The sequence below is a fragment of the Astyanax mexicanus genome, chromosome 6 (assembly GCF_023375975.1).
Source record: "Astyanax mexicanus isolate ESR-SI-001 chromosome 6, AstMex3_surface, whole genome shotgun sequence".
In the NCBI taxonomy this organism is placed as follows: domain Eukaryota; kingdom Metazoa; phylum Chordata; class Actinopteri; order Characiformes; family Acestrorhamphidae; genus Astyanax; species Astyanax mexicanus.
Window position 1 is genome coordinate 48,990,001 of NC_064413.1, and position 19,698 is coordinate 49,009,698.

At 38.2% G+C, this 19,698-nt stretch overlaps 1 protein-coding gene across 3 annotated transcripts in view; it reads right to left on the reverse strand.

Moving 5' to 3' along the window:
• The window catches only part of wdr37 (WD repeat domain 37), a 61,108-nt gene that overhangs the window by 8,655 nt on the left and 32,755 nt on the right, over positions 1-19,698 (reverse strand). For all 3 annotated transcript variants that reach the window (XM_049480341.1, XM_049480340.1, XM_049480342.1), the window contains one exon: positions 1,511-1,645. In XM_049480341.1, the coding sequence (XP_049336298.1) occupies positions 1,511-1,645 (135 nt within the window). The remainder of the gene's footprint in view (positions 1-1,510; positions 1,646-19,698) is intronic.

Sequence of the window (19,698 nt, forward strand, 5' to 3'; positions counted from 1 at the left end):
TGGAGCAAAACTCGCTGCGTTCGCTTCAGAAGGCAGTTCAGCAATTAAAGCAGAGCAGAAGATTTATAACCAGTAACATAAAGTAAAGTAAAGCATTTTCTTCACTCATACACCTGAAATCAACTAGTTTTAACCTGTTAAAGTCTTTTTACAAACATTAAAACGGTTGATTTAGTTACTAAGTCTGATACTAGGACATTTGCAGGTATGCAGAAAATAAATGTAAGACTTTGGGGTTATCCACCTTGCCACACTTACACTACCATCTCCATTAGCTAAAAGACAGATAAAAGTAAATTATCTTATTTATCAAATTTGAAAACTGTGATACAATGTGTGAAAATAAATTCTAATTACACAGCTCTGGAAAAAATGAAGAGAGCACATCAGTTTCTGAACATGAACATTGTTGTTTTATTCTATAAACTACAGACAACATTTTTCCAAAATTACAAATAAAAATAGTCATTTAGAGCATTTATTTGCATAAAACGAGAAAAGGCTAAAATTACAAAAAAGATGCAGAGCTTTCAGACCTCAAATAATGCAAAGAAAATTGATGGCTTGTGATCATCCATCTTCCTCTTGATTATATTCCAGAGGTTTTCAGTTTGGAAAAATCAAAGAAACTCATCATTTTTAAGTGGTTTCTTATTTTTTCCAGAGCTGTAATAAGTGTCTGTGGATGGAGCTGCTCAGCCATGGAAACTCTCCATTCCATGAGTCTCTCTACACTCTACTGTTCTTGATCTAATCTGAAGCTATATGAAGTTTGGAGGTGTGTAGTGATGTAGTGACTCTGCAGAAAGTTGGTTCCTCTGTAAAACCTGTAATAACAGACTGAAAGGCTGTAATTATTTTAAGTGCGCCTTAGAGTGAGAAAAATATGATATAAATGATGCTTTAAAGACATTTATTCAGTTGTATGTATTTAATTATGTCCATCTCTCAGTACTGTTTCAATGAAGAAGATCAAATGTCCTCATTGTTTAAAGTAATAATCCATAGGTTCAGAGGATTTGGTGATGTAGTGATGTAGAGACATCTCTGCTGCAGATGTGTAATTGCACAGCGTGGATGTGGAAGAGTACTTTTAATGCAAGTTAAAATGTAAATAAATCGCTGTATGAAATTCCCTGTTTATGAGTATAGTGTTTGGTTCACTATACTCATGGTTGTAATGACTGTTTTTAGAATGAGTGTATTAGCCACTGTATGATACCATTAATTACAATATGTTGCCCCTCCTAACTTAGGAGAAATACCTTTTTTTTTACTCAATTTAAAAGAAAAGTAAATGCTTCTAATGGACCACTGCTTTAAATATGGTTAAATGTTTTTAAACATGGCTGTACGGACTGCTGAGTGAATGACATGCTTTGACACATGAACGGTTTTTAAAGCTCAAGACAGCAAGAAAGCATTTGGGTTAGTGTGACATCACTCTTTTAACACATCAGTGAGAGAGCTGGAGCTCCTTCTAACACCTCATCGATCGGCAGCCCCTTACCTATTAACGGCCGAGTCGGTGCGGATAGTGGCTATGGGCGACCTCATGTTCTTCAGGTCCCACACCTTGACGGTGCGATCGTCGCTGCCCGATACCACGTTATCTCCCACTGTGAAGACGGCGGACGTCACCGTGCTGAAACCACAGAGAATAACAGTGCAGAGCCTGGTCAGAGAGAGCTTTGATGAAGCGTAAAAGAGCACAATCCCTGTCCCTCTCAGCACCCCGAGGCCAGAGAGAGGGAAACCACGCCACCAGCAGTAATCTGCACTCTGAAAAATGAAGGTGACAAAATGACTTCTTCACACCATGGTAGAGAAACTTTTATTTTCATAAAAAAAGCTGCCTTCAATAGAGGTTTCTATGAAAAATTGTATATAATGTTTTTAAAGCAGGCAGGATTAGTTTTTCTTGTTAGTTCAATTGTTTTAGGAACCACTGTTCCTTCTACAGTACAGTTCTTGTGATACAGAAAACATGTATTGGGTACTAGTAGGCCTATCACAAATATATCTCTATTGGTTTATCATACAATCTATCTACATAAACACAGTATTCTTTAAGCCCATTGCAACACCTTAGCCGTCACCATAGCAACAATTCACAAACACCTTGCCAACTTAGCAACCTCATAGCAACCAATAGCTAACATGTAGCATTACCAGCATCATCAATCAACCATCACTTTATCCAGCAACTCCTATACCACAGAACCATCTCAGTAACCACCTAGCAACACCTTAGCAACCAAGAACTATCCCATAGGTACACTCTAGCAATGCTTAGCAACCCACACGTAGCATCACTATCAACCAACAATCACTTTTTCCCAAGCAACTCCTGTACCACAGAAACATCTTAGTAACCAAGAACTATATCTTAGCAACCAACAGCCAACATGTAGCGTCACTTCATTAACCAACCATCACTTTATCAAGTAACTCATATACCACACAAACATCTCAGTAACCACCTAGAAACACCTCAGCAACCAAAAGCTATATCATAGCAACACCCTAGCAACGCTTAACACCCAACAGTCAACATGTAGCATCACTTTACCAACCAACCATCACTTTATCAAGCAACTCCTATACCACAGAAACATCTCATTAACCACCCAGCAACACCTCAGCAACCAAGAGCTATATCATAGCAACACCCTTGCAACGCTTAGCAACCAACAGCCAACATGTAGCATTATTTTATCAATCAACCATCACTTTATCATGCAACTCCTATACCGCAGAAACACCCCAGCAACCAAGAGCTATAATCATAGCAACACCCTAGCAACGCTTAGCAACCAACAGCCAACATGTAGCATCACTTTATCAACCAACCATCACTTTATCATGCAACTCCATACCACAGAAACACCTCAGCAACCAAGAGCTATATCATAGAAACACACTAGCAATGCTTAGCAACCAACAGCCAACATATAGCAACTCCTATATAACAGAAAAAGCTCAGTAACCACCTAGCAACACCTAAGAAACCAAGAGCTATATAGCAATACATTGCATAGCAATACCCTAACAATGCTTAACAATACCACAGCAACCAATAAATAGCATATAGCAACACCTTAGCAATTGACACATACACCACTGGAATATCTTAATAACCACCTTAGTAACAACAGGTACACCACAAAAATATCTTAGCAACAGACTCCAGCGAAAGACTCTTAGCACAGTAACCACAATACCTTAGAAACCTGTAAACGATACCTTAACAACCGGTTCCTATACCACAGGTATAGAGGTGGTTTGATGGTATTAACAATGGTTAAGTGAGTATACAGGTATGCATCTCTAAGGCATGCCTGTAGATGGGTTTCCACAGGAAGAGGGGTTAAATAGAGACACCGATTTACATCATCACACCCAGTCATTTTCCTCCGACTAAAGTCTGGATGCAAAAAAAAAAAAACTTGTTTCCAAGGAAACATGAGTGATTTTCGTGTCACTCCAGATGCACTGGGATGTTTTGGAAGATGACACGGCTCCTTTTGACTTGAAAAGTGGGGGCGGTGACCTGTGATCCAGCACAATGCCTCCCTGGAGGCAAGACGAGAATCCAAAGCAGGTTTCCGCACCCAGATCCGCACCATGTGATTCAGATTCTCTGAAGGGAATATTCTGCAGGAGTGTTACTTGGAATTTATTGATACTCATACACTAATATTACTGTGTATAGATCAGGTATGTTGTCACCCCTTCTTAAGCCCTATCCGGAATGTATTAGTTTCTCAGGGGGATGTCTGTGAAAAATATTTAACATTTTTAACTCAGTGATAAAACTCTTGCATCCATACTGCAATTTAAAAAACAGGAAGACCAGTGAGTTTTTTATGCAGTCACATGACATCTTGTTCAGTAGCTCCTCCATTTCCACTCGCTGTTGTGTTTGCGTGGATCTCCGTAGAAACGTGCACCCAAAGTGTAATTACGGAGCGTGGCAGTGAACAAATAGCTATTTTATTAAAAGTGAGGTGATGAAACTCAGAGATGTGCGTCCGGACAGGACTAAAATGACTGGAGGACCATGGAGTTCAGAGAAAAATAAACAGTAAGTAATTCTGAGATTAAGGACATATATGGTCATTCCAGACAGGAATAAATTATACAGTGGAACCCCCATAAAAGAGAATTAGCTATTTAGCTTTAATTGAAATGTCTTTTACCCACACAATATGAACAAAAGTATTGGGTCCCATGCTCATTCATTTTTTCTTCTGAAATCAAGGGTAATTAAAATAGTTTATCCTGCTTCAGTTGGAAAGATTTGATTGGGGCTGTAAAATTTGATTGGGGTCAGAAATTTGTAGTACTTAACATGAACAAAAAAATAAAAGAATGAGAGAAAGGCATATAGGAATAAAATAAATATAAATAAATATGTAAAATAATACTTACACTAAAAACGGTGCAGCAATATAAACAAAACAAATGTGCAAATACTGGTTAAAGAAAGGATTCAACAAATCTTCGAATTGCCACCCGCTGTAAGCCTGTTGTCCCAGGGGACAGAAATCTCTACAAAAAGGCCAAATATAGGCTGAAGAAAGAGCTTAAAACAGCAAAAAGAAAATACCCAGTGAAGATGAAGAGCCTCAGTGCTGCTAACGAACAGGAAATGATCCTCAGGTACAAGGTGAGAAAAGACCTGTTTCTTCTGAACAAATGACCACCAGGAGTTCTCCTGCAGGTTTGAAGCTGCAAAGGACAATCTGCAGCCCTCCTACCTCACCCTGGATCTCTCACCTCTAACCCTGCTCACCATCACCATCAATGAGCAAAGCATTACAAAGCTTTGAGAAGACAAAAGGTGAGAAAAGATCCAATCTACGAATCGCTCTTTCCGTCCACTGAGCAATGCTCAACCAAGTTTCACAGATATTTTCAACACATCATTGGTCCTTTCTCTGCTCCTACATTTCAAGTTCTCAGAGATCATACAAGTTCTAAAATAAGCAACCATAAAGCACTGACCTCTATGGTCATTACAACCTGGTCATAGCCTGCCTGGAAGCTACTGAAGACCCTTTACTGGACCACCAGCGTAGTAAAGCTCATGATATATGACATCTTAAGGGTCCAAAGACTCTTTTTATTGGGATCTATCCATGCTAAAGGGAAACCCCATTCCATTTGGAAACTTCAGCTCAAATTTCAAACTTCAGAGCTTCTACAGATCAAACCAGATCCCATTAGTCAGTAGATCACTGGATCTTCTGACCAGCAAAAGGCAGTAAATGCACCTAGGTATAACATTACTTACACAAACTCTCATTATTAGACTACCACAAGACTGTGTACTTCAAGTACCCACCATCTTCAAAGACAAATCTGTGGAGATACTAAAGTTCACAGTAGACACCACTTTTCAGGACCAACGAATGGTGACAAGTCTGCCTACGGAAAGAAATTTGAGCAACTAAGCAACCACTTGTTGCTTTAGAAGCAGAAGGCTGCAGGGATGATGGTGGGCTTAAAGATGCTCATGAGAGGGGTATCTAGTTAGTGGTGTTAAACATGTCTTTATTTACTCCACTGGATTGATATACTATACAGATGTATTACACACAGAGTGATCTATTTTAAGCGTTTATTTCTTTTATTGTTGATGATTATGGTTTACACCTAATGAAAACCCAAAAATCTTGGCAGTGTGAGTTGTGTGCTACTGGAAAGTCCTGCTGGAAAATTAAATCCACATCTCCATAAAAGTTGTCAGCAGAGGGAAGCATGAAGTGCTGTAAGATTTTGTAGGAAAACACTGCACTGACTTTGGGCTTGATATAACACAGTGGATCAACACCTGCAGATGACATGACTCTAGAAGCAGAAGGCTGAAGAGATGATGGTGGGCTGAAAGATGCTCATGAGAGGGGTATCCAGTTAGTGTTGTTAAAAGTCTTTATTCTCTCCAATGCACAAGTCACGCCAGTCTTACGTATTTTACAAATATACGAGTTTAAAACGGAAACAAATGGCATACTGAGCTGAGCTGAGCTGAGCCAAGTTTCAGTTTCATTCAATGGAAAGACGGAGCTCCAACCAATACGTTTGGTAGAAATTGAACATCAAACAACCTACTATCTGTAATAGTAATGCTATAGTAGCTTAATGCAATCAGATCCTCACAGTAATCCTCCGTAATCTATTGGAAAGCGTTCCCTGGAAAATAGTGACAGTTGTGTCCACAAACATTTGGAAATATAGGAAATATATTGGGAATATATTTCAATTCTGGACTAATGATTCCGTATTTACATTGTCACTCTTGACAATTATTCGTTCTGCCTTCTTGGAGAAGCTGGCATATTTAAAGCTGGGAATGGAGGGGAAAAAAAAAGAAAAAAAAGAAAAGAAAGGGATTGGATTTGGTTCTCCGTTCTGCCTGCTGATTAAGATTAGCACAGTCCGAGCTAGCCGGCCTACTAGCCGCTAGCCCCGCTAATTTGAATTGACATGATATTAAGGTTTAATTAGGGCTAAATTCTGCTGCATTAAGGGATCCAGGCTGGGCTCGGCTGGTGCTAATGGCGGCGGCCGGCTCGCTGTAGCGTGGTTCACATCCAAGCGCAGCGTGGAAACACTTTCTGACATCGCGGCTCGCCACGGGAGAACGGGGGCGGAGGGGCTGAGCAGGAGGAGGGGTAATAGATTAAAAGCTTGATTAAAATCCTATTAGAACGCAGACGATATTTTGGAAATGTTCCGTCTCCCCCGGGGCCACTGACAAGCAAGGTCGAGACTCATTAGGGGAAGGGGAACGTGCACGAGTGTGAGGCTGGGGGAGCGGGTCACGGCAGTAATGAAGAGATACAGTACACACTGACTTCAGCACAATGAACTCTAGACTACTGTTCACATACAGTATTCACTGGGAAAACTTTCTTAGACACACCAGAACAGATCTACACAAAACAACAGGCTATATATATATATATATCCTCCTGGGAAATCCAATTAAAGGGTCAAAAGACATACTCTCTTGATCAACCAACAAATATCAAAATATGACTCAATGGAACAATCTGGTGAAAACATCGATATTCAAGTGTAATCAGACAGTACATTTTAAGGCTGATCACAATTCCAATTGCTTTACAGTAAAATACAAAACTAGTGGAAAACCTTAAAAAGACATACATACTAGTGCATCTCAAAAAAATAGAATTTCATTGAAAAGTTACTTTATTTCAGTCATTACAGCCAATGAAAACCCAAAAATCAGTGTCTCAGAAAATTAGAATATTGTATGAGGCCAATTGGTACTTTTGTCAGTGTGGGCAGTGTGCCAAGTCCTGCTGGAAAATAAAATCCGCATAAAATCTCCATAAAAGTTGTCAGTAGCAGAGGGAAGCATGAAGTGCTGTAAGATTTTGTGGGAAAACAAAACTGCACTGACTTTAGACCTGATAATAAAACACAGTGGATCAGTGTGAGGCTCGTTAGCAGTTAGCGCACTAATATCACACGATTATGAGGCGATGTGTACCAGGCCCAGAGTCCGCTGTCCTTTTGAGTGCCGCCACCACACACTGTCAGACTTCATTACCCATAATTACCTCCTAGCACGTCATAGTGACTGACACACACACGCACACACACACACACACAAACTTACAGTCCCTGCAGCTCCTATTTCTGTATCTGTTCCTCTAGCTATGTGAAAATTCTGCCTCCTCAGGGTTTGTGTGTTCACACACACCCACCCACTCACAAACACACACTCCAAGCAAAGAGAAGTGAATCGCAAGTGTTTCCACAGAAGGCCCATATGGCCACAGTGCTGATCTCATCAAGCCTTCAGAGGCAGGAAGCTGATCAAGTGAGGCTGGCATATGTCAGATGAGGCTAAAATAATACCACAGATTAAAACTTTCTACAGAAACGTATGGGAAAAGTCAGATATAGAAGAAAACCATTGATCTACCCTGATGCTGCAGGAGGATGAACCAAAAGAGGACAGAATCAGCTAAAGAAAAAAAAAACACAGAAGATTAGTGAGGAGAAGAGAAGATTAAATAAAAGTACACAAGAGCTACAGGAGAGCAGAAAGACAAGGAGCAGAGAGAGGATAAAAGGAGAAGAGATAAAATAATAGAAGAAGAAAGATAATAGGAGATTACAGGTGAGGATCAGACTGCAGAAACATTGGGGAATAAAAATTGGTGAAGAGGAGATTAGATGACATCAGAGTTGAAGACGTGAGGAGGAGGAGAAGAGATTAGATAAGACAAGAGATAAGATACAAGGAGATCAAAGAAGGACAGAGCTAAAATATAAGGAGATAAGATGAGAGAATGCCACAAAATAGGAGGAGGGATTAGAGGGAAAGAGAAAAAAGAGGAGGTCAGATACCAGGGGATGTGTTAATAGAGAAGAGATAAAAGAGGAGACATGATAAAAGAAGATTAAAGAAGAGAGGAAGAGAGATAAGAGAGGAGATTAAAGAAGAGAAGAGACGAGATAAGAGAGACCAGATAAAAAAAGATTAGAGAAGAGTGGAGGAGAGATAAAAGAGGAGAAGAGATAAGTGAGAGGATCAGATAAAAGAAGATTAGAGAAGAGTGGAGGAGAGATAAGAGAGAAGAAAAGGTAAGAGAGACCAGATAAAAGAAGATTAGAGAAGAGTGGAGGACAGATAAGAGAGGAGAAAAGGTAAGAGAGACCAGATAAAAGAAGATTAGAGAAGAAAGGAGGACAGATAAGAAAGGAGAAGAGATAAGAGAGATCAGATAAAAGAAGATTAGAGAAGAGTGGAGGACAGATAAGAGAGGAGAAGAGGTAAGAGAGACCAGATAAAAGAAGATTAGAGAAGAGTGGAGGACAGATAAGAGAGGAGAAGAGGTAAGAGAGACCAGATAAAAGAAGATTAGAGAAGAAAGGAGGAGAGATAAGAGAGATCAGATAAAAGAAGATTAGAGAAGAAAGGAGGAGAGATAAGAGAGATCAGATAAAAGAAGATTAGAGAAGAAAGGAGGAGAGATAAGAGAGATCAGATAAAAGAAGATTAGAGAAGAGTGGATGAGGATGAAAAGATAGGATGAGATTAAAGGGAAAAGACATAAGAAGCGGAGAACATTAGAAGAGATGAGATTTGACGAGATTAGAGGATAACAGCAGAGCAGAGAGAAAAGGAGATTTAGATGTGAGAAGAGATAGACAAGAGAAGAACAGAAGAGATGAGAAGATAAAAGAGAGGATGAGATATAATTAGAGTAGACAGCAATAGGTATAGATGATGAGAGGAGATCAAAAAAAAGGAGATCGGATAAAATACTAGAGGACAGTGAAGGAGAGAAAAAAAGGATTAAGATATAAAAAGAGATTAGAAAAGAAGACAGGAGAAGACATGAGAAGAGGAGAAAAAAAGAAGTGAAGAGATGAGATTTGACGAGATTACAGGAGAACAGCAGAGCAGAGAGAGAAGGAGATGGAGAAGAGAGGAGATGAGAAGATAAAACAGAAGAGAAGATACAATTTGAGTGGACAGCAATAGGTAAGAGTAGAGGAGAAGAGATAGGAGATGAAGATAAAATGAGAAAACAGGAGAAGTGGAAAGAGTGGAGAGGAGGAGGAGATTTGGTGGAAAGATTTAAGGAAGAGAATATGAGATGAGGTGAGATGAGATTAGATTAGATTAAACAAGATAAAGTGAGATTATAAGAAAGTAAAGAAAATTACAGATGAAGATGAGACAAGATTTAATGAGATTATAGGTGAGGAGCAGAGGCAAGAGGTGAGGTGGTTGAACCGGTGTTGCTAACGTTGCTACAGTGCCACTAGGTGGTTGCTATGGTAGCCTGGCCAAGTGCTGAAAAACCTTTGAGCTCTCTGGTAGAGCTGGGCGACATGAAATGAAATGTCAGATTGCCATTATCATGCAGTATGGGCACTCCTAGAACGTGTCTTAGCCAATCACGTTGCAGGATAGGAACTAACTGGGGTATAATATGGTAGTACACATAACCCCTCTGACAGAATCATGTGTTTTAATATTTGCCCAGTAATGATATTAGTGAGTGGTGCTCATGCATATTTCTGGGTGTGTTGTGCTATATGCAGACTGACTGCTCAGTAGAAGTGTGTGTGTGTGTGTGTGTGTGTGTAGTCTCAGGGAAGTCTTCAGCTCCTGCAAGGTGTAGGACTGGGCTCATTCATCTTGTGGTCCCAGAGCAGTCAGGCATGAACTCCTGCTGACAGAGCTACTCCTCTAACACACACACACACACACACACACACACACACACACACACACAGTCCCACTGCAAACCTCAATCAACTCACACACTTCACTTTTGTCGCTGCACATTACCTCCCTCCATTATGCCGACAAACCACATGAGGCATGTGTACTATATATATAACTGTGTGTGTGTGTGTTACAATATTACAATTTAAAGCATTTTCTAATAACGTATTGATATTATCCATTTATTCTTGAAAACATTTAAATGAACAGATATAACACAATTACATGGTGTTAAAGTTCAGTTGGTTTCTATGTGTTGCAAGCAAGACAGTTACTATGGTATCCCTGAGGGTTGCTATGGCAATCTATGTTTTTGCTACAGTGTTGCTTTGTTACCTGAAGTTGTTGCTATGCTGTTGCAAGCGTTGGGAGATAGGATCTACTGTGTTGCAAGGTTATTGTTACGGTGATTCTTAGTGGTTGTTATGTTGTTTGCTATGTTGTATCCCAGGTGGTTGATAAGGTGTTTCTAATTTGTGGATTGGTGGTTGTTATGGCAGTTCCTACAGTATCCCAAGTTGTTGCTATGGTATTATTACGGGGTTACAAATGTATCAAAGATGCCTCTTGACCAGAAAATAAACTTTTAATATTAGTTTTCATAGGAGGAGTTTCTTTGATTTTACCAAATTAAAAGCCTTGGGAATATAATCAACAGGAAGATGGATGATCACAAATCAACCAATAAAGCAAAAACATAAAGTTATCCAAAAGCAGTCTGATGGAGGAGAACATGCCAAGATGTATGAAAACTGTGATTAAAAAACAGGGTTATTCCACCAAATATTGATTTCTGAACTGTTTAAAACTTTATGAGTATAAACTTATTTTATTTGCTTACTTGAAGTCTGAAAGCTCTACTTCCTTTTTTTCTGCAAATAAATGCTCTAAATGACTATTTTTATTTGGAATTTAAGAGAAATGTTGTCTGTAGTTTATAGAATAAAAATACAATGTTCATTTTACTCAAATAAATACTTATAAATAGCAAAATCAAAGAAACTGATTTAGAAACTGAAGGGATCTATTTTTTTTTTTTTTCAGCGCTGTATATAGAATTGGTGATGTTACAGATTTTCAAAGCCAAAGTTTTTTACTTCAACTGGGAGTGGTTATAACGTTTTGGTTCATTAGTCATCTTATTCACTCACACACTCACACGCATTCCATTCCATGACCCAAAGCTTGACTCAGATACTCCAGTGCAGACTGCAGCTAATTAATGCAGCACCATGACAACATGTCTGAAAGCCAAGCTCAGAAAATCATATCTGAGGAGACGTCTGGGCCAAACATCACCAAAAGAAACCGTGAGTCTCGCTGCTCTTCATTACCCTGCAGCAGAAACAACAACCAACAACCAATCACACACTTTCTAACAGCTCTTCATTAATTCCTCCAATCTACAGCTGAACTTTACTAATGCCAACCTTACACCAAGTGATTTTTAAGAAACGTCACTGTCTCAGACAAATTTATAAAATCATGAGAGTCTTGGTAGAGTTGAGTTGCAGTTGCATCGTCTTGATGGTTCAGTTTAAGGTGGTTAGGACTAGGGGTGGGCAATATTATATCGTGTACAATATATCGTGACACAGAAATATCATGATATTAAAAATCCATATCGTGATAATAGGCCTGTTCTGTCTTAAAGTAGTTAGTCTATTATTTACTGTGAAGCTTTAGGTGTATTTATTGTATAATTGTTTTAGTTTGCAGTTTATATGCATGCACTAAATATTCTGCAATATTATTTGCTGCATTATATTATTTTATGCTATATTATTTATTTTGCCACATTATGATTATACTGTTATACTATTATACTATATTCCTGAAATAGTATAATAATAATAATAATAATAATAATAATAATAATAAATATAGCCGCAAGCGGCAATCATCGGGTTCAAGCACCAACTTGCACAATGGTGCCTACTGAAGCATTGAATGGTGATGTGTAAGAAAGTCTAATATGATTGGAGATGCCCTGTCACATTTAGAAATTATCAAGTTTTTCACCTGTTATTAATGTTGAGCAGAGGCCTTTCAACCTGATCAGTGCTTAAATTCACATGTAAATCTAGTGAACTTTGTAGGATATTCATTAAGTGAGTTAGAACTAGTCAAAAGGTGTCTACATGTTATTGGTATTGATCAGGTGGCTTCAACCAGAATGTTCACAAAGTGGTATTCAGATTGACCTTTGAACCTTTGCAGAACAAGCTGAAATGTTTGACCAAACAAGTTTAAATTAACACAAAGGAGTGAATGTTCTGATGTGACATGCAATTACGAAGTTATTATAAATCTAGTTCTGAATTAAATGGCGCTTCATCAAGCACCAACTAGCACAATGGTGCCTACTAGAGCATAGGATGGTGATGTGTAAGAAGGTCTAACACAATTGGAGACATTCTGTCACATTTAAAATGATCAAAAGTCTTTCACCTGTTATTAATGTTGAGAAGAGGCACAAAGGAGTGAATGTTCTGATATGACATGTAATGTCAAGTTATTCTTAATCTAGTTCTGTATTAAATGGCGCTTCATCAGAGTGATATTGTACAGAGGTCTTTAACATTGTGAGATTACAGCAAATACTGCAGAGTTACAGCAATTTAGGTTAGAAATTCCAAGGACGCACAGATTGCTTGATGCCTGGAGAGTATTGTTTGTGAAATTTTCACAAATGTTTTTAATGAACATTTACCTAGAGACTCTACAGTGTGCAGCAAGACTGAAATGGAGGTGATAGGCCAAATATCCAGAGAGTAGTTTCAATATAGCTATTTTCAAACAATTAGCAATTATGAATGAACAAAGCACTTTTTAAACATAGTTGTATTGAGAAATTTGTCAGAGCCACTGTACTAAATATGGCAAAAACAATTAGATGTCAAAATAGTACAGCATGATTGACATATACTCGTTTTTTTGGAACAGCGCCCCCCAGTGGGCGGATTGTTTCAGCACTTTGCAGGTCACTACAGTGTCTCCACCTGAACATAACTGCCAAATATCATCCAGATTGGGCAACATTCAGCCTGCCAAAATGTCTGCTGAATGCTGATTGGCTGATGGTGTTCAGCCATGTTGATTGATTAAGTTGCCCTTTGAACATCCTTTAGAGGCTGTATGATAGATTCTGCATGCAAAGTTTCAACTTGCTAGGTTGCACGGTTGCTGAGAAACAGTGCTCCAAATTTACCTCTTGAAGTGAATGGGGCATATATCCGGAAGGACTAATTTGCATATGGCGGCCATATTGTTTACATATTTCAACTTTTTCTTAATGAATATTGAAGCGCATGCTCTCACGAGTGTTTTGATACCAAACAAAAATTCCTAGGACTAGTTTGCAAAAGTAGGTTTTGCATATTATGCAAATTAGCAAAAAATCTATATAGACGGAAGTGCATGGTCCAAATTGGAAAGTTGTTGGTATTGACCCAAGGAATCCATCAAAAAAAGAATTTTGAATGTAGGTCTTATGGTTTTTGAGTTATTGAGAAAATTGTGAAAAATTAATTTCCTTGTTTATAGCGCCACCACTTGACCAATCGGTGCCATTTTTGTTGTCCACCGAGATGCACTGATCCTACATCTACCTACCAAGTTTCATTTCTCTATGACTTACGGTTTAGGCTGCACAACTGTTTTTTCAGGAGAAAAAGAATAATAATAATAATAATAATAAGAAGAAGAAAAATCTTAGCAAAAACAATAGGGTTCTACGCACCTTCGGTGCTTGAACCCTAATAATAATAATATATCGCCAAGTATATCGTTATCGCAAAAATACCCTGAAATATTATGACATTATTTTAGAGCCATATCGCCCACCCCTAGTTAGGACTGAAGGTTTTAGTCAGTCTTTTTCTCGTCCTGACATTCAGATAAAGTCAACCGTGATTAATATTATCATAAGTCTTGAGATTTAGCTCACGCAGATATTGGCAAGAACAATATCAACAATAGGACAAGACTAGCACATGCCAGGGCTGCTAGGCTGGAAAGAACATTGACACAACTCCGATACATCAGCTACATGTGGGGTAAATGCGCCATATACACACCCAGAAAGAGCAGGCCAAATGTGCTCTCTCTGACTCTGGCTGCTGATGGATTTAATCCGGCAGTTCTGGGATCATACAGGCAGTGCCTAAGTTCGCTGGACAACTCAAGCGCACATTTTTTAAACCTTTAAAGGCTCAACTAGGAGCCATAAATGAAAATCACTCAATGTATTTTAAAAAAATATTGAGATTTTTATAATATATATATAATATTTTATAATATTTTATAATAAGTTTTTTCTTAATTACAGTAAATCTAAAGTTACGAGAGAAACTTCAGTAAAACCAAATCCAACCGACCTGAACAACCTGGAGCAGAATGCACAGGTGAGAACCTCTCTCTAAAACTGAGAACACAAGATAGCAGCAGAACCTCACTTCAACACTCTTAAAGCTGCTACTGCAGCTCGAGGAGCTTCTACCAAGTACTAATCTGGAGGTGTTGAGGAGGTATAGGAGCAGAATTGATTAATGTGTTTTAATCCATGTTGACCTGAAGAATTTACTTTAATAGTAGACTGGTTTGTAATTAAACAACATCTCTGTAAGAGTCATTTGTTAAAGTTCATGAAAAAAATTCTATTTTTGTAAAAACTGAAAAAAAAAAAAAAAGATCAGCAAATGAAAAGTCAAAGTGAAAAATCAGCTACTAAGAAAAAGTGCTCTGACTGTTATGTTCTTGTTACAGTACCAATACCCAAACAATATTAGGGTATGCTGCTGTGGATCATACAGGAGATACGAACCAGCAAATCACAGGTTTCATACATGTTCTAACCAGTACATTCCCAGGATTCTTTCATGAACTTTTCATGCCTTCACGGCAAATTTTTATGACAATATGATTTTTAAAACATCAGTACAGACATGGAAAATAACACTAAAAATCAACTAAAACTATAATTAAAATTGATATAATATAGTAGGTCTAAAATGAATCAAATAAAATGTTGACACACAATTTTTAAAAATAAAATGTGTGTCAGATCCTGAGAGCTACATTGTGTAAAAATGCTAAATTACTGAATTAACTCTGAGCTGATGTATTTGTTAGCTCAAAGTAGAATTTCTCAATTGATAAACTGAAACACAAAGTATTGTAGACCTAATTTCCAGGACTTTTCCAAAATGTTCTGGGTATTTTTATTTTCCAAAACTTATCCAGGCCTGGAAATTTCTATTTTTAAATTCCATGACTTTTCCAGGTTTTTCATTACTAATTAACTAATATAACATGTGAGCAACTTAAGTCAAATACTTTGGTAACACTGATAATAAGTTAAAACTAGGGCTGTCATTGTAAAAGCGTTAACGCACACAATTAATTAAGAATCAGTAACAATTTATTGTTTTTTTTATGCAAATTAATTACACTACCAGCACTGCTGGTCAACCCCACTAATATAAATATAAATGCATTTTACCTTTCTTACATTCATTCTTTTATTTACATTTAAATAACCGCTAACTTCTTATAAAAACGTCTTATAAAGAACAAGTGCGATTAATCGCAGTCAATCAAAGAATATTTTTGTAATTAATCTGATTATATTTTTAAATCAATTTACACCACTAGTTAAAACAAAACATTTAAAGGTAATTATTAGGGGTGTCACGATTCTTTAAATCCTCGATTCAATTTTACTTCCGATTTTAGGGTCACGATTCGATTCTCGATTCTCGATTTTCTTTTTTTTTCAGCAAAGAGGCCTGTGCCAGTTTTAGATTAGTTTATGGTCATTCATTGGTTTGATTCATCAAATTTACAATATCTTATTTCAAAAGGTGGGCTTATTATAAGTGATGCAAAGTGATACAAGTGATCTGTAATACACCACATTAGGCACTAATGGTCAAATTTAAATAATTTAATTAAGATATATATGTAATGCCATCTAGTGGCTTTTTTTGGTAGCAGCAGTGTGCGCTATTAAAACAGCAATGTGCAACATAAAATAAATAATAAAAAAATACAGGAACAGTCATGTACAAAATAATAGAACTAAATCATACCATAACAGTTAAACATGAAAAATAAGACTTTAAGACTTTTTCGGTCCCTGAGAATGACAAGTTTTTTTCTTTAACAAAGATATATTATTAACTTTATCTGAGAAAAAGATGCTCCTTAAGGTACCAAAACTATTAACATATTTGAGGCTAGACAAAAAAAAACTGTTATTTTTATATTTTTAAGTTTTTCTTTAAGAAGATGAAAATGTCCACATTCTCTGGAGAAAGACATGCTCTTTGAGCAGTCACAATGTCGCCGGCGTCGGCTACAGTGTGCTGCGCCATTTGCGTAGGGTGCTGCGCCATTTGCGAGAGGGATCATCGATCCTCTTTTTGACTTCGAGGCTCGAGACCATGACGCAATTTCGATCGATTTCGATAAAGTATCGAAATCGTGACACCCCTAGTAATCATCCAACTTTACACAAAGCCCATCTTCATTAAACTGATTAAATTTAGTTAAGATTTATTTCGAAATTACCACTGACATGGTCAGTCAGTTAAGCTGTGATATGATATTTCACACCATTGCTGACCTGTTATATACAGTGCCCTCCATAATTATTGGCACCCCTGGTTAAGATGTGTTCTTTAGCTTCTCATAAATTGAGTTTTGTTCAAAATAATATAGGACCACGATGGGAAAAAAAAGTAAAGTCCAACCTTTAACTCAAGTAAATTTTAAGGGAGAAATAAAATCCCTGACTAAGAAATAATTATTCTTCATAAAATCACCTGTTCCACAATTATTGGCACCCCTAACAATTCTTAGGAAATAAATTTAATAAAAGTATTTCTGTCACTTCTACAGTAGTTTACGAAGTTGATCAGAGTATGTAGGAACATTTAATTAGTAATTCACAACTTCCTGTTTCCCTGGGGTATAAATATGACGTGACACAGAGGCCATTTATCTTCAACATGGGAAAGACAAAGGAACATACCATTCAAGTGAGGCAGATGTGTGTTGACCTTCACAAGTCAGGCAATGGCTACAAGAAAATCGCTACTCGCCTACACCTGTCCATATCTACCGTCAGAGGAATTATTAAGAAGTTTAAAACAACTGGAACAGTGGTAAACAAGCCTGGACGAGGACGCAAGTTTATTTTGCCACCACGCACAGTGAGGAGGATGATAAGAGAAATAAAAAGTTCTCCAAAGCTCACTGTTACAGAATTGCAACAAATGGTAGCTTCTTGGGGTCACAAAGTCTCCAAAACAACCATCAGGCGCTATCTACATGCCAACAAGCTGTTTGGGAGGCATGCACGGAAGAAACCATTTCTCACTCACAATCATAAACGCAAACGTTTGGAGTTTGCTAAGCGGTACTGGGACTTCAACTGGGACCGTGTGCTTTGGTCAGATGAAACAAAGATAGAGCTTTTTGGCAACAAATGCTCTAAGTGGGTCTGGCGTAACACAAGAGCTGAGTATGCAGAAAAGCACCTCATGCCCACTGTGAAATACGGCGGGGGATCAGTGATGCTGTGGGCCTGTTTCTCTTCTAAAGGCCCTAGGAACCTTGTTAGGGTGCATGGCATCATGAATGCTCTAAAATACCAGGACATTTTAAAACAAAATCTGGTGGCTTCTGCCCGAAAGCTGAAGGTGGGTCGTCACTGGGTCTTTCAGCAAGATAATGACCCTAAACATGTGGCCAAATCTACACAGAAATGGTTCACCGCACACAGAATCAAGCTCCTCCCATGGCCATCTCAGTCCCCAGACCTCAACCCCATTGAAAACCTGTGGGGTGAGCTGAAGAGGAGAGTGCAGAGGAGAGGACCCAGGTCGTTGGATGATTTAGAGAGAATGTGCAAAGAGGAATGGTCAAAGATCCCTCTTTCTGTATTCTCCCATCTTGTGAAACATTACAGGAGAAGATTAGGTGCTGTTTTGTTGGCAAAAGGGGGTTGTACAAAGTATTAACATCAGGGGTGCTAATAATTGTGGCACACATGATTTGATGTTAAATAATTATTTCTTAATGTGGGATTTTTTTCCTACTGAATAAATTCACTTGAGTTAAAGGTTGTATTTTACTCTTTTTTTCCATCGTGGTCCTATATTATTTTGAACAAAACTCAATTTATGAGAAGCTAAAGAACAATAATTATGGAGGGCACTGTATTTCTATTCTGCTGTTCTATTTTGCTGCTGTTTTACTGTACAGACTAGAATTTAGCTCTTAATGCACTTCACACATCATACATTTATTGTCATTAAACAATAGTGTACAGTATCTGAGTCCCTGCAGACTGGCTGTGAACTGCTTGGCGTGGCACAGAGAGTGTGAGAGTGTGAGTAATTGACTCAGCTTTGAGTGCTGTGACAGTGGGAAACGCCCTGTGGCACGGCGGCTAATCTCATTACACTGATTGTCTATTGGAGAGCATTACTGCGGGATCTGACGGAATTATGCATGTCGGCCTTCGATGTAACGAGCGGCATGTAATCCGCACCGATCAAAGGCTGGGGCGGCCCCTCCAGCCGGGACCCTAACGAGCATGCGCCACTCAAACTTCCGGCCAGGGGAGCTGACAGGCTGATATTTTTCACATAAAGCGTCTGGAAATGGAGTTTCTACCGGTTCTGAAGAAGCCAAATTACCCGGCATGAGGGATTAGAAAAGCAGCGCTGATAATTGAGCAGTTTTCTGCCATCAGAACTGAGAGCTGCCACTAAATTATACATAGCAGGCAAATGGAAGGCTTTGCTGCTGCTCTTCAGATCGCAGGGAATTAATGTGGATGTGCGCTTTGCAAGCTGGAGTGTGTTTGGGATTACGGGTTTGTTATTTAGTGCTTTTTAGATGCTGCAGTGCCACCTGCTGGTAAGAAATGAGACTGTGAAATTGGTAATACATTATTTTAAGATCAATACAAATAATGAGTTTTAATAATAAACACATGTACACTCCATACACCTTTTACAAGGTAAAATTCAAGCACTTCTCAAGCACTTTCAGTGTTTTTTCAACACCTTTCAGCTGTGGATAATCAATATATCGTGAAACTATTCTCCACACTGCACAGTGACTATGCTACTGAGAATAAAAATACTTCTAAGTAAGTAAATAGCAAGAGCTATGGATTTATTGGTGTCAGTTTCACACAATTTAAATACCAATGTTCTTCACAGAATGTTTACCCTATTCCTTTGATTGAGCAGTTACTGTATTATCTCAAATTCGGGGATGCAGGAGATGGTATTATGTTTACATAAACACAACCAGAATTGTGTTTGTTTACAGCAGAAGGAGAAGAAATTAAAGCCTTTTTAATCAGATAGTTATTGATTATAAAGTAAATGTAG